The 16,079-nt window shown below is 36.7% G+C and overlaps 1 protein-coding gene across 2 annotated transcripts; it reads left to right on the top strand.

Annotated features, from left to right (window-relative positions):
- The first annotated feature begins 14,962 nt into the window (after positions 1-14,962).
- On the top strand, positions 14,963-15,863 carry LOC131692053 (uncharacterized). 2 transcript variants are annotated; one of them, XM_058978896.1, is made up of 2 exons: positions 14,963-15,178; positions 15,233-15,863. In XM_058978896.1, exons 1-2 carry the CDS (start codon positions 14,996-14,998, stop codon positions 15,671-15,673), a joined length of 624 nt encoding a protein of 207 aa, XP_058834879.1. In that variant the 5' UTR covers positions 14,963-14,995; the 3' UTR covers positions 15,674-15,863. The 2 variants fall into 2 exon arrangements, with proteins under 2 accessions (XP_058834879.1, XP_058834880.1); XM_058978897.1 differs by having other exon boundaries at positions 14,963-15,172.
- Positions 15,864-16,079: the final 216 nt, after the last annotated feature.

Raw genomic sequence — 16,079 nt, forward strand, 5'->3', positions numbered from 1 at the left:
GATAGTTATTGTAAAAAAAACGTAAGGGCGATACTTCAATGCTGATAGGTGGGACCGGAAAAGTAAACAATCGCCAAAGGGGCGATACTATTATTTTGTCAATTTCAATAGCAAAAACAAATTTTAATTTAATAATTTCAAATACTTTATGAAGTTTTAGGCTTCGATCACTGAACCATGCAATCTAGGATGTAAAAAACACAATAGTTCTTAAATAGGAAATAGTCTGGAAATATTCACTGTTGATTTTCTTTGAATGGTGTCAATGCTAGTATCGCTCTTCTCAAGAAAAAGTGTTGATTTCTTAGTTCTCAGTCGCGTTGGAAATTTGAGTAAAGTATGAACTTCAAATCATTTTAAAAAAATCGATTTTTTTGGCTCAGTACAATATATAACCCCTTTAGGAAAATTCAGTTTTCCCACCACAATGCATTGATTGAGGAATTTAAATATTTTATTAACAGAGCATTAGCAATATTTCGTTTGTATGTCTATTTTATGTGCCATTTTTTCGCTTTCCCATTGATTTGGTCTGAGATTTCTAGCACTGAGGTTGTCCTATGCTGATTTGAGCGATTCTCTGAGTCCTGCCACTATCCCATGTAATATGTGTTATCAAACATCAACATCGCGAAGCATCAAGTTCTAAATGTTCTCAAACGATATAATATCCGAAGAAAGTGATAAGAGTTATAAGAAATGTCTCATCACACTGTTAGGTGGATTAAAAGCGTTTTTGTGGCTGAGTTCGACAGAATTGACAGCAGTCTACCCAGTCAAACTAGTCCGGAACGGGAAAATGTACTTTTGCATATAAAATATTTAAAATAATCCATAAAGAATTGTCAAACGATCCATAAAAAAGTTGTCCATGTTCCATAAAACAAAACTGAAAATCCATAAAACAATGTGAATGATCCATAAAAAGGGGTGATTTGATCCATAGATTATGTAAAATTGAACCATAAAATGGTCGCAAAAGAGCACTAAAATAGTAATAAAAGAGCAATTAAAATCAACGAATGCCCCATAAAAATATTGGAAATGTTCCATAAAATGATACATTTTGCGCCATAAATTAACTGACATTGTTCCATAGAATATTAACAATGTACATTAAAACACGTCGATATGTTCCATAATATCGACAAAAATGTTCCACGGTATTACAAAATGGAGCAATAAAATGTCAGAAAAAGTTCCATAAATTTGATGAAAATGTTCGCTAAATAATTTTTCTTGGTCCATAGAAGATGTAAAAATGAACATTCATATATCGAACGTTAAATTATGGTTCATGGATATTTACAAAACGATCCATAAGAAAAGAAAATATAAAACGATCCATTAATATGTGCTTATGCACTAGAAAAAATAAATTTAATGAATTCCTGCGAAATTTTATGGTAAACTGAAAAAATAAGTTGTGCTTAATAATTCTCATAACAGTAACAGTGTTTTAACAAGTGAGCTTATACTTGGAGCTAGTGTGATGCGGCTTGGCCGCATGTCCGAGGCCAAGGATCCGAAGCGGCGCAAAGCCGCTGAGGATCCGTTGGACGAGGCATTGATTAACCCGTAGCTGGAATTGCAAGCAAACCTGTGGTCCTCTCGTTTGCTCGGTTTACTTAAAGATAGGGGCTATAGCTAGTTAAAAGCCGACTGAGCGGCAGCAAAGTCGGACAGAGCACTAGAAAGCGATGTGGCGTAGCCACATTAGTCAGTGTTCGTGTATAAAGTGTCCGTTTTCGCTTCAGATAGTTGGTATTTGCGACTCATGCCAGCCTGTGTCAGTGGTCTAATAACTTTCAGCGCGCTAATATCATAGATACCCTGCCGTTTAAAGAGTTGCTATAATGATTTCAGGCTAGCCAAGGTCAGTTACCTGACTAGTGGGATACGGAAGCTGAAGTTTAACTATAATGTATGCATTGTTTGTTGTAGTTTGACATTACAACCAAATGTAATAAACTTTATTATTAGTTCGAATAGCAAAAATTTCGCATGAATTCGTTAAATTTAATTTTTCTGGTGCATAAGCACATATTAATGGATCGTTTTACATTTTCTCTTCCTATGGATCGTTTTGTAAACATCCATGAACCATAATTTAACGTTCGATATATGAATCATTTCTAATGTTCATTTTTACATCTTCTATGGACCAAGAAAAATTATTTAGCAAACATTTTCATCAAATTTATGGAACTTTTTCTGACATTTTATTGCTGCATTTTGTAATACCGTGGAACATTTTTGTCGATATTATGGAACATATCGACGTGTTTTATTGTACATTGGTAATATTCTATGGATCAATGTCAGTTAATTTATGGCGCAAAATGTATCATTTTATGGAACATTTCCAATATTTTTATGGGGCATTGGTTGAATTTAATTGCTCTTTTATTACTATTTTAGTGCTCTTTTGCGACCATTTTATGGTTCAATTTTACATAATCTATGGATCAAATCACCCCTTTTTATGGATCATTCACATTGTTTTATGGATTTTCAGTTTTGTTTTATGGAACATTGACAACTTTTTTATGGATCGTTTTTCAATTTTTTATGTATCATTTTTGTTGTTTTAGCGGTGCAAACTTAGGGCTGCCGTCCGGAACCGGTTCGAACCTCCAGCATGAATTCCAGCTCAAATTCATCAACCGATAGAGTCGGAATCGGTTGTTTTCTTTGAGCAAGATTCCATGCTGAATCCATTCAGGATTTCGAACCAGTTCCGGAATGGATTTGACGGATAGTTGGGATAGGTTTGTGTGGCGGCTCTAGTGTTTATCGTATAATAATTCAAATGTTTACACACGTTTTTTTTAATATTTTTGTTCGATTATGGATGTCTGTTCTCTGTGCTTTCGCCTTGTTCTTCACTTAGATCACCAAGGTTCTAAGGAAAATAGTCCAGGTGGCTGTGTAAATAATGAAGTTCTATGCTCATATTGCACCCTAGTTTCTCTAAATCAAATAACATGGATTTCACCAACATTTGGTAGTTTTCTGATTTGTGATTACCAAAAAAGTTTTGTACTATCTGTACAAAAGATGTCCAAGCACTTTTTCCAAGACAGTCATTTGTTCCACAAACTTGGAATCTATCATCAATTGTCTGATTTGAGGCTCGTCAAAAACACTTGCTTTGATTTTTTCGGCACTCAATTGACACCAATGATTTTTCTTGTCCCTGCTATCCCACAAGCAAATACACCATGGATATTTGGTGTAGCCACCCTGGTGCCCCAAAAGAAAATTAACCATTTTCAAATTTACACACACAACTCATTGATGTTCATATGATACTTGATTTTCTCCAAAACATAGGAAATATTAGTATACTCTTCTTTCATAGTACATAGTGGGATGACCTATCGGGATGCTACCAAACTTATTTCCATTGTGTAAAAGAACACACTTCAAACTTTGTTTAGAGCTGTCTATGAACAGACGCCATTCAGTTGGTTGATACGCGTTTAGATCCATTTGTTCTAATAACCATCTTACATCAACGCAAAATACGAGATTACTCTCCCGTGAAAAAAATGAAGTTCTTTTTCTCTGGTTCGGTAAAATATAATGTTGGTTCCTGACTCGAGCATATTTCTGTCTTTCAACCTCGAGGCCAATAGTTCAGCAGAAAGTTTGGAGAGCCCTAGATCTCGAATCAAGTCACTTAAATCACTCTGATTGTAAAGTTGAGGGCTCGAAGTTATTACAGCGAAATCAGGATCGTCAGTAACAGAACATTCCAATGAGTCCTTTTCAGATGTACTCGGTTCTTTGTTATCGACGTTTAGTGGAATTGGAACAGGTACTTCTTCAAAATGCTGCAATGGTCTCGTTGCTGAGGTGTAATTCGGATATGTCTCTTTTTCGTTATGCCCGCTGTACGAATAACGCAAAAATAACAATCATTGACATGATTTTGCGGCGCTCTCCAAATCATTGGTATACCAAATTTCATGTTTTTGTGTGTTCCATTCATCCATTACGGCGTGGTTTCTGTTACAGACCCATAGCTAACGACCTGCAAGGACCATAACAGAATACCTTGCAAATTTTGAGAAACTAGTCGAGCTCAATTCCCAGACCCGTATTATGTCCCTGTACATACATGGTGCAGAATACTAATCATTCTTCTTACAATTCGAACCGTGCTCATTTTATAGATACTTCCGAATCTACTGTTGTCTTCCACACATCCATGACAGATGCGTTTTGTGGAATACCGGACTACATATGCTCGCAAGTGGTCCCAAACATTTTTTTACAATACTTACCTCGAAGGGTCCACTGGCTACGGAATTTTCAACTAACAGTTAACCACCTCCTTCAAACTCAGTGCCCCTACTTCAGTATACCGGTTACGGTCCTTGCTACTTTACCCGTAGACCATTACTTCGTCATTTCGGATAGCCTCAGTTCCATTGAGACTATTCATTCGATGAATCATGGGAAGCACTCTCCGTATTTTCTGCAGAAGCTCATGAGTGCTTTATCTGAATAGTCTTTCCTGATAATCTTGGTTGGGGTCCCTAGCAATTGAAAGGCGAGGTCTTTAGCTAAGGTGTTCAACGAACGTTTAAGTGTTATTCATCAGAGGAGTCTCGAAAGTTGGCAAATTTCGTGGAGTAATGCGGAACTAGGACGGTGGGTCGTGACTTCATTCGTGTGATGTCCCAGCTCATGTCCAACCATTACACGCTCGACGCACATTTTCGACATATTGGGCTCGTTAATAATTGTATTTGCACTTGTGGTGACGGCTATCACGACATCGAACAAATTGTTTGGGCGTGGTCCGGGTATCCTTCCGCCAGATCTCTGGATTCCCTTTGGGCCTGAGAAAGACCACCCATCCTCCCGCTTTGAGATGTAGTAGCAAGCCTCGATCTCCCTTATATATTCCTCGACCAAAAACACGAAACGTTCTTCCGATAAAACTTTATCTAAATTCTATTTTGATGGCACCTTTAAGCTAACGTAAACGAGCTTTATCAAATAAATGAACTGAATAAAAAAAATATTTTTTTTTGCACTTAGATAGTCTTGTTGCTTTTGATTTCGGTCGTTATATTTTTATCTTTAAATACAGTAGCTAAACTACCGTGGGCACCTTATACATTTTTATAGATTTGCCACCTGTCAAACAATTGTATACAATAACTTACGCTTCCCTTGAATTTCGATACCCGTATTAAAAGGGTTTGGTTCAACCTGGGTTTGGTCATTTTCCTCGTGGCTTCCACGTTACATACATAATTTTCAATTAAAAATCAATAAAGAACAAATTGTTCAATAATTGGCCAATTGCCATTGCGATTATACGAACAGTGACACGTGTTTAGCGGCAAGCCAAAATGAGGTTGCAACACCTGCCCTTTTTAACAACCCGTATCAGTTTCGCTTCTTAATTCTATATGCATCGATATATACTAACCAACGATAATCACCTTTTCATTCGGTCCTAATGAATGTCCATCGTTTCAACAACTTAATGAATCGTTTAAAACCACATGAACGGTCGTGCAATCGGTAGTTATATGCGCGTTTATTTACAGTAAATTTAATACCATTTATAGCTTACTTCACACCTTTTCCCTTTCTTCCGGGCCTATGCACTCATTATCGGTTAAAAACATTCATCCAGCGTGATCAGTAAACACAAACCATAACCAAACTCTACTAGCAGTTCAGCTCGTCGACCAGACTCGGATGGTGAATAAACACAAATAATGAATTTGATGATTGTTATTATCCTCATCAAAGACGATAATCAAGAAATCATATCTTGATTACTATGGAAAGCTATGGTTCACATGCAAACGAGGTTCGTTGTGCATCATTCTCAAACATCTCCCCCAATTCTTTTACTGGTCGTAGTTCACCCACTGTTATTTTCACCGAAAAGCATAACAATTCCATCTAGAAAACCACAATCCCCTGCCACGCTGCAACAGTAAAGATGCAGTGATCGCATTCACTCGATCCGAGCTCAAAAATGACGATCGTCAAGCCTTTATGACCGCGGAGTATGTTACACCACATCGAGCGCACCACCGTTGCTATAGTAACATGCTGGTGATTGGTGGAATGCAACGAGCGCATGCTCCGCCCATCGCATCTGTGCGCGTTTCCATGATTGGCAAACCCGCTCAGTCCATATTTTATTTATACGTAGGTACATTGTGAATTTGGCACAAATTGGCATAGTCGCGAATAAGAGAAACATCCTTCTGGTTTGGATAATAATTTTCACAAGTGTGTTTATTGATATGCACCGGTTTAGATTAAACTTTTAGTAATTGGTTAGTGCGGGCACGCAGACGGACTTACCGGGGTGCAGTGGGCGACTAATAGACTAGTTTCCCGCAATCTCAATGGGCACGCTGAACTTCTTTTGTTTTAATAAGCCATACATTCCTCACACGTATTTGCTGTAACACACACACAGATTTCAATCTATCGGCAACAATTTTCGAAAAACTGACAGCCATAAAAATACAGTGTAAACAATACGTTCTTAACTACTTCTACCCAAATTTTCAAAAGAAAATACCCAATGAGTTATTTTCTACAGCGTTTTTTCCGTAAGGCAATTTTGAGGTGAGACACCCTTTAATAGCGTTTTTCTAGAAACTGCGTTTTTTTCAAATACTAATCAACGAATTGACTTGATTTTTTTATGAGAATGCACATTATGTGTAGCCTGTCGATGATCCACAGAAAACTGAATAAAACAAAATTTCTCCATATTATTTTGAAGAAATGTAGGCGAATTTTCCTGTAAAATATGAGATTTTTCGATTTTTATTAATCCATTATCCGAAAATCGAACTTTTTTTTGGTTCAACGAGTAACTACAAGTCGAAGCTATACAAACCTTATTAAATTTCCTGTGTCAGACAATTTTATCAAGAGTTATCGTGTTTGCCGCGGTGCTCCTTGGCGTGGAAATGGTTGGACGTCTACTCTTGGAACTCTCGTATGTGTGGTTCTGCACGACTGGAATTTTCTCATCGTACACAATGAATATATAAATAAATGTTCATTACACAAAAGATCCATCGTTGCCTTGCCTTAAAAATCTTAAAACAAAATAATCAGCTTCCTACTTGAACAGAAAGTAGGGTAAAACGAACATTAAAATTAACCCGCTATTGGTTGAAATTTCAAAAACACTAAACTTAATGAACTGCATTATTCAAATTGATTAATTCATTTGGATTTATGACCACTACACTGAAAAATAATCTCATTACACCGGCATACATAACTCTCGGAATCAACCGAATCAATAAAAGCTTCATGTGTACGAATCATAGGGCAAAGTAAGGGTTATACACCTGCCATATTATTTTTAATGCATCTTGATATTAGTTCTACTACTATTTTAATTGTGCATAGATTACAGAACCTATAATTTAATACAAAATTGCACACACTATTACAATTGTCAATCCAGATTATGTTCACCAAAATGAGGTAACAAATAATGGTTTATCGTTATTTTTATACAAAGTTGCGTTTCGGATTCGCCTCATCAGAAACCGACACTAACTTTTTGTCGGAATAGATTAGCGCCGGCTTGATGCAAATCCCTTAAAACTAAAACACACTTTGTGTTTCAATCAAACGACTGATCAAACGTGATGTCCCGTCCGAGCAGAAGTTCTGTTTATGCCGATGAGGCACATTGAAGCCGAAACTTGTCTTGGCTTAGCAGGCCAATGCGAAAACACTATGCTATATTTCACCCAAAAGAGGAAAATTTGGTAAAAACCAAAATTTCTCACTAGGGTGAAAATTTGTTGGTAAAACCAGTCTTTGCACTTGAGGGCACAAATCCTTATTTCATACAAAGTTGCGTTTCGGCTTCGCCTCATCAGAAACCGACACTAACTTATTGTCGGAATAGATTAGCGCCGGCTTGACGCAAATCCCTTAAAACTAAATGTAGCATAGTTATTTTTTGAATGTTCAGTTTTCGTTGCAATTTCATTGCGCGAATATATAGGGGAAGGTGGATACAAGTGGGCCCTGTGGATAAAGTGGGCCCACATGATTTTCAGAGATGCCGCTCATGACAGCTAGGTTAATTTTTTCGTGTGACACCTTGGTAGACAGATACCTCATTTATGTCTATATGTCATTCATGTATTACGTAACGCTTTTAGAGTAGAGGGGGTACACCAAATTGTGACATGTTGTGACATATGGGGGGAAGGGGGTTGGAGTAAGCTAGAACGTTACGTAACTTGTTTTTACAGAAGAAATTTTTTTTTCGAAGAATTTGTTATGTTACAGGGGAGGCCGAATAGAGAAATTCGTGACAATTTGTTACATGGGGGGAGGGGTAGTTAATTTTGGGCTATTTTTGCGTTTCGTAATTTATGAATGGTCCCTTACGGTTGATCTGCACAGAGTGAACACATTCCTATTTTTTGACGAATCGGATTAAATATTCTTTATCTCACGAAAGCGAGTAGTTCGGAAGGTAAGTGAATAGTTTTCAATGAATATTCGGAATTCTTATGGTGATTTTTTATGTTTGTGTAATGCAGTAAAACTTATAGACGTTCACAGTTGTAGGTAATATACGAACCAGCTTAACCGTTATGTGTCCGACACGGTACCCGGGTACCTTTTTAGGTTTCAATTCATAAAATTCCTATGTTTCATCCATAGCTGGAAATTGAAACTTTGTGACATCTTAGAACTTCACTAAGTCAAGCTTTTGGGTTAATAATATTGTTGATATAGTAAGGGGGAGTTAGGAGGGGCATCCGCTTTTGGACTTGGTAAAAATGAATCGGGATACTTCATTCAGTTCTCGGGAATCCGGATTTCCGGAAGAAGGTTCCAGTACTGAGATACTATTTGTGAATTTCAATGGAATACTAGCAATATGGGTATCAAAATTCTTGGAATTGTGTCAGTAGGCTGTATCTCGTGGGTTTGGAACCATTTGGAGATTTGACCCCTTAACTAACATTCCGGAGCAGGTTCCCGTGGGGCCATGAGTGGCCATTCCATTCCAGTTCCTTTTTTTTAATTGCCATAGGGTCCCGTAACAACAAATAACAGACTTCCGAAACAATTTGAAGAATTTTGATACTCATATTGCTAGGACATTATTAAAATTTACAAATCATACCCTAGTACTGGAACATTACCCCGAAAAATCCGGATTACCAAGCACCAGATCCATTCATCCGGTTTAACTTTATAAATCAAAAGGTGGACGAATTCCTGAATCCAAAAAATCTAAAAGTGTCCAAATCGGATAAAGGAAACCATAGTTATGAGAAACAGATGCGTGAATTTAATTTCTGGTCATTTCCTCGGATCTTCCGGAATCCTCAACGCTTCTCAATGTGGTCAAAAAGACTGATTTGCAATTAGTGATCAGGACCAACATTTTCAAGCAATTTATAACTAATCCCAATTAGTTTTGCATTATTTAAATATAATAATTATATTGGTTTATACGGTAAACTCTCATGTGACCGCATACTTCAACCCATAACACAAGAACAACATCTCCGATTCTAATGGAATTTACTACCAGTCAATAGAGATGAAAGCTACATCATTTGAGACTAGATTTGAGATCAATCGATCCCTAAAGATCGATCCCTAAAGATCGAATGAAAAAAATAATATGCTAATAGATACGAAAAATTTTCTATGATGAACGAAATGAATTCGTGAAACCAACGAAATCGTTCGTAATATACACAAACGTTTATTAAAATAAACAAAACATTTCGTTTCACACACGAAAAATAATGTCAATATCAATAATAACATTCGTGCAGTGTATACCAAATATGTAAAATTTACGAAAGCTTTCGTTCACCAAGCGGCCATTCTTGTTCATGAAATGAACAAAACTTTCTATTTACAATGCACGAAAATACTTCGTTGCAGAAAACGACGAATGAATTCGTGTATTTCATGATCAATTTCATAATATTTACAAATTTATATTGTCAGTGTAAAATTCACGAAAACTTTTGTTCATCAAGCGACCATTTCTTCATATCACAATAAAATCGATTTTGCCAGATCTGTTTTTTTAACTAAAAAAATCGGTGTTGTCAAACATCGATCCCAAAAGATCGAATGAAAAAATAAGAAGGTAATAAATACGAAAACTTTTTTAGGATGAACGAAATGAATTCGTGCGACCAACGAAGTCGTTCGTAATATACACAAACATTTATTGAAATAAACGAATGATTTCATAATAATGTCGTTATCAACGATAACATTCGTGCCATGTACACTAGATAAGTAAAAGTTACTAAAACTTTTGTTCATCAAACGTCCATTTCTTCACACCATAATCTTTCTAGTACTCAATAATGATGAGCGGGTTGAAATAGAATCGAATTTGCCAGATCGATCTTTTTAATTAATAAAAAATCGGTGCTGTCAAACATTGATCCTAAAACATCGAATGCGACAAACGAAATCGTTTGTAATATACATAAACGTTTATTAAAATACACGAAACATTTCGTTTCGCTCACGAAAAATAATGTCGTTATCAACGATTACATTCGTGCAATGTAACCTAAATAAGTAAAATTCACGAAAATTTTCGTTCATCAAGCGGCCATTTCTTCGTACCACAGTAAAATCGATTTGGCCACATCGATTTTTTTTAATAAAAAGATATCGATGTTGTCAAACATCGATCCCAAATGATTGACTGAAAACAATAAGAGGCTAATAATACGAAAACTTTTCTAAGATGTACAAAATGAATTCGTGCGACCAACGAAATCGTTTGTAATTTACACAACTGTTTATTAAAATAAACGAAATATTTCGTTTCATTCCCGAAAAATAATGCCGTTTTCAACAATAACATTCATCTAATGTACACTAAATATGTAAAATTTACGAAAACTTTCGTTCATCAAGCGGCCATTACTTCACACCACAATCTTTTTAGTCCTCAATAGAAGGGAGCAGGTTGAATTAAAATCGATTTTTCCAGATCGATCCTTTTAGTTAGTTGAAAAAATCGTTGTTGTCAAACATCGATCCTAAAATATCGATTGAAAAAATAATATGCTAATGAATACGAAAACTTTTCTAAGATGAACGAAACGAAATCGTGCAACCAACGAAATTGTTCATCATATACATAAACATTTATTAAAATACACGAATGTTTCGTTTCGTTCACGAAAAATAATGTCGTTACCAACGATTACATTCGTGCAATGTAAACTAAATAAGTAAAATTTACGAAAACTTTTGTTCATGAAGCGGTCATTTCTTCGTACCACAAATCGATTTGGTCGCATAGATTTTTTTAAATAAAAAAAATCTATGTTGTCAAACATCGATCCCAAAAGATAGACTGAAAACAATAAGAGGATAATAAATACGAACACTTTTCTAAGATAAACGAAATTAATTCGTACGACCAACGAAACCGTTCGTAATATTCACACACGTTTATTAAAATAAACAAAATATTTCGTTTCATTCACGAGAAATAATGTTGTTATCAACGATAACATTCGTGTAGTATACATTAAACGTGTAAAATTTACGAAAGATTTCGTTCACCAAGCGGCCATTCCTGTTCATGAAATGAACGAAACCTACTATTTAGAATGCACGAAAATACTTCGTTGCAGAAAACGACGAATGAATTCGTGTATTGTATGATCGATTTCATTATATTTACGAATTTATATTATCATATATATATATATATATATATATATATATATATATATATATATATATATATATATATATATATATATATATATATATATATATATATATATATATATATATATATATATATATATATATATATATATATATATATATATATATATATATATATATATATATATATATATATATATATATATATATATATATATATATATATATATATATATATATATAAAGCATTATATGACCAAATAATCATTGCCGATAGATGCTGCACATGTAAGAACATGGTCTGTTCTTTGTTTCGAAGATTTTGCTGGAGAGAATGTTAACATCTTATCGTACGTTACTGGAAAGTCTCATTTGATCAAACTTACTCAGTGATCAAAGCTACCCCATTTAGCAGTACCGATTTATATGAGAATTTCATGCGGAACCGCACTCTTCAACCAGTAACTCCGGAACCTGAAGTCGGAATTAAATTAAATTATATAGCAGCCTATGGGAACGTTATACCTTCCATTTGAGGCTGCAGAATCCTTTGCTGGAGGGCTGAGCTTGAAAACTGAAGAAAACATGAAAAGTCCAGGGCTTTCAGCTCAGGTCGTAGTGCATATAAGAAATGTCTCAGATCTGCAGAGTGGCTGGCAAAACCTATGCACTAATATCTCTAGTCTGAACGAGGCTGAAAGGTTCAATAAAATATATCCTTAATTGTCTCTTCCCCCACACTTTGCAAGTTGTATCGATCCGGACCTAGACGATATTCACAGATCTCATTCTGGTGATCCGACCATGTGGGCGTTAGCATGCAAGTTGGTTACCACTGAATCAGTCAAGTGGGCAGTTGGCAGCTTTACTCCATACAAATCGCCTGGAAAAGATGGAATCTTTCCCGTGCTGCTGCAAATTGGATTTAACATTCTCAAACATGTTTTGAATATGATTATGCTTACAAGTCTTGCTACCGGGTATATCCAGAAAGCATGGCGAGAAATAACTGTTACATTTATTTCAAAAAAATAACGCTCAAACTATGAATACACCAAGAGTTTTAGACCTATCAGCTTAAGCTCTTTTCCTTCCTTTGAACGATTAATCTATCATCACATCAGGAACGTAAGCACGATCATTCTGCTTCACGGTGTTGTTTACAACATTCAAAAGGCCTTCTCTCTCAAGCACCTAGATTGGGTGCTTTAGACAATGTGTCCTTCTAGCCTGTTCTGGAAGCGACGCATTGTCATGGAGTATCTACATGTATCACAGGTTGGATAAACGCAATGCTTAGTATTCGCATTCTTTGCTCGTCACTGAGACAAGTAAAGATGAGGAGGTTGAGTATTTGCGGTTGTTCACAGAATGGCATTTTGTCACGTTTTCTATGGAACCTGGTTGCTGACGGATTGTTGAGAAAACTCAATGACCTTAGATTTACATCCTGCGGGTTTCCTGACCCTTACAAAAAACTAATTATTAGGCGTTGCATCGGAACAATGTTTGACTTAATGCAACAAGTATTACGAGCTGTCGAACAGTGGTGTCGACGAGTTAAATTATCAGTCAATCCAAATAAAACTTTAAAAAACTAGTTCTTTACACGAAGAAGCGAATAACAACCAGTCATGAAAGCATGCATGGCCTTCGGGCAGTGCAGATGAACCTGGGCTTTCAAACCCAAATACATCTATTTGATTTACATGGAAATTGTTGAGATGGAGACGGTCAAATCAAAGCTAAACCACATGCAAAGAATGAATGAACATGACGTTGATTGGTGCTTTCACGACAACTTCGACTGCTGCCCTCGTGGTCATTCTAAATATGAAACCATAACACATAAACCTCAAACAAGAAGCGCTATCGCATACAGATCGCAAGTTACTTGTCTTTGGAACAGTAACCATCTTGATCTTGCTACCAGTCCTACACGACTGCGATTACAAATAGTTACATGGCGTGAAGAAATTGTTGCTCCCAGCGATATGACAGGAGCGCTTGGTTACATGGAAAGACAACAACAAACGCATGTGGTATGTTACACTGACGGCTCTGTGATGAATGGTGCTGATGTATACTGTCGTGAAATGTGATTGGAACACTTATACTCGCTAGGTAGATACTGTACTGTATTCCAAGCGAAAATTTTGGCGATCAGGTGCGAAATACAATCGGCCCTTTAACAAAGCTTGTCTGGCAAGTTATAAACTTCGGCTACGATAGTCAGACTGCAATCAAGGCCCTTACCTCGGACAAATTACGGTTTAAGCTAGTGATTGCATGCTGAACCCAAATCGAAGCACTAAGCATTGTCAACACTATCTACCTTGTCTGGGCACCCGGACATTCCGGTATTACATGCAATCAATGAGCGCACAAATTGGCCAGGGCAGGTGCAACGGTTGGCTTCGTTGGTCCTGAGCCTGTTTCACCAACAAGTTGATAAAGGAAATGATCACCAACAAGTTGATGAAAGAAATATTGGCGCAATCTACAAACTCGTCGTCAAACAAAAGTTTGTTGATGTGATTTCAAAACACCTCTTACATTTTTTGAAACAACGCTGTAGTATATTGACCAGGCGTTTAAACCGGCCACTGCAAACTCAAGTATCATATGGCTGAGCAGCAAAACAATTGCAAATTTCGAGTTTGCGGCTGTCCTTACATAGACGAAACTGTGTTTGGGCGATTGAAACTTGGTAACATACTAAAGTTTATAATCCAGTGCCGCAAGGAGATTTCGGCTATCTCACAGGTGATTTGAACTTCGTGTGTTTGTGATGTCATTTGTCCCGCCCTTAAAACCACACTCCTCGAACGTAGCTCAACTGGGCTCGATCACCAACCCTGCACATAGGATTAGAGCTATTTTTACCCAAATGGGGAATGATTCTTAGAATAAAGTCACTATAATCAAAAACATAAAAATGAATCAAGTACGTGTGAATGCTACAATCAAACTTATTGAGGTACTTTATTCAATGAATCTTATTCAACAATATGTGACAGGCTCCAAATTGCAGACGGATTGTGCTATTTCCAAATGAATATGGAAAATACATTTAAGTTCAATGCCTTTCAAGGTTTGCGCTTTACTTTACTGTGAAAATCGATACCCCGATAAAGCAAATGTAAATTAGACGAGTACTCTTCAAATTAACATGATATGCGGGCATATTGCTACTTGTATAAATACCTCCTATAATCCGATATTTTATTGTAGTCTGTTATCGAAGAAGCTGGAACGACGTCACAAAACACAAACCACAATGAAAATCCTACTGATGTTAACAATTGTTTACGTTGTAGCGGCCGCCGAAACACCCGGATTCTTTATTAAACTCTCCAAAAGTGTTCCTCGCATTGGACGTCGCGGTGATTTCGAAAATTTCTTTTTAAAACAATCAAAAAGTGTGCCACGGATCGGTCGACGTAGTGGATATGTGGCAAGTGTCCGTCGATGGATAATGTACCATTGAAAAATATTTTATTACTTTATATTACAGCCACCAGCGCAGGAAACTTCAAAAAATTGGTTTGATCGGCTCATAAGTCCGTCCAAGCGCCCACTAACGGGCAGCGGTGATTTGACGGAAAGTAGCCGTGTATACAGCAAAGTACGACCTCTCGATCTGCACCACATTATTGACATTCTTTCGGATGATCTGTTCTTCGGATCAGATCTCAAATTTATATCCTGGGATGTGCTGGATAAAGCATTGGAGGAAGATCCTGATCTGATGAGCAAACTGAGCGCGTTGGCACGTGATAAGGAGGTTCATCAGTTGAAACAGCTGCTGTCCACTGACAAGGAGGAGCTCGTGCAGTATGTGCCGCTCGAGGGCGGAACAGCGGATGTTCGATCAAATAAGGCCTATATTTATCGCACTGAAGGGGATGGAAAGAACACGCAGCTTGGCAAAGAGAATGTTGAATACCAACAATGAATTGGTATAACTGGCAACTGACTCGATCCGAAATAGTGTAATACGCACGGCACGAAATATCGGTTTCAATTATGCTTATTATGTTATTGGAAGTAACCTGTTTTAACAATGCATTCTATGCAGAAGTTTGGCCCTCTTTAAGCCCAGCAACCAATCTAATCATTTGCTTTTAATAAAACGCCAGAAACACAGTCACATGAAAATATAGTATTCATTAAAATAGAACAACTTATACCCTCTCAGGTCTTCGAGAGGCTTTTCCGTGAAATCGTTGAAAATTACTTGAAGAATGCTTACCACCACTTCTGGAGCGGACACTCGACACATTTTTCTAGGATGCTTCTGATAACCAAACATCGAAACGGGATTCGGTTTACACTTGAGATTACAGCATTTCTGACCTCAA

This window comes from Topomyia yanbarensis, chromosome 3, assembly GCF_030247195.1.
Source record: "Topomyia yanbarensis strain Yona2022 chromosome 3, ASM3024719v1, whole genome shotgun sequence".
Lineage (NCBI taxonomy): Eukaryota > Metazoa > Arthropoda > Insecta > Diptera > Culicidae > Topomyia > Topomyia yanbarensis.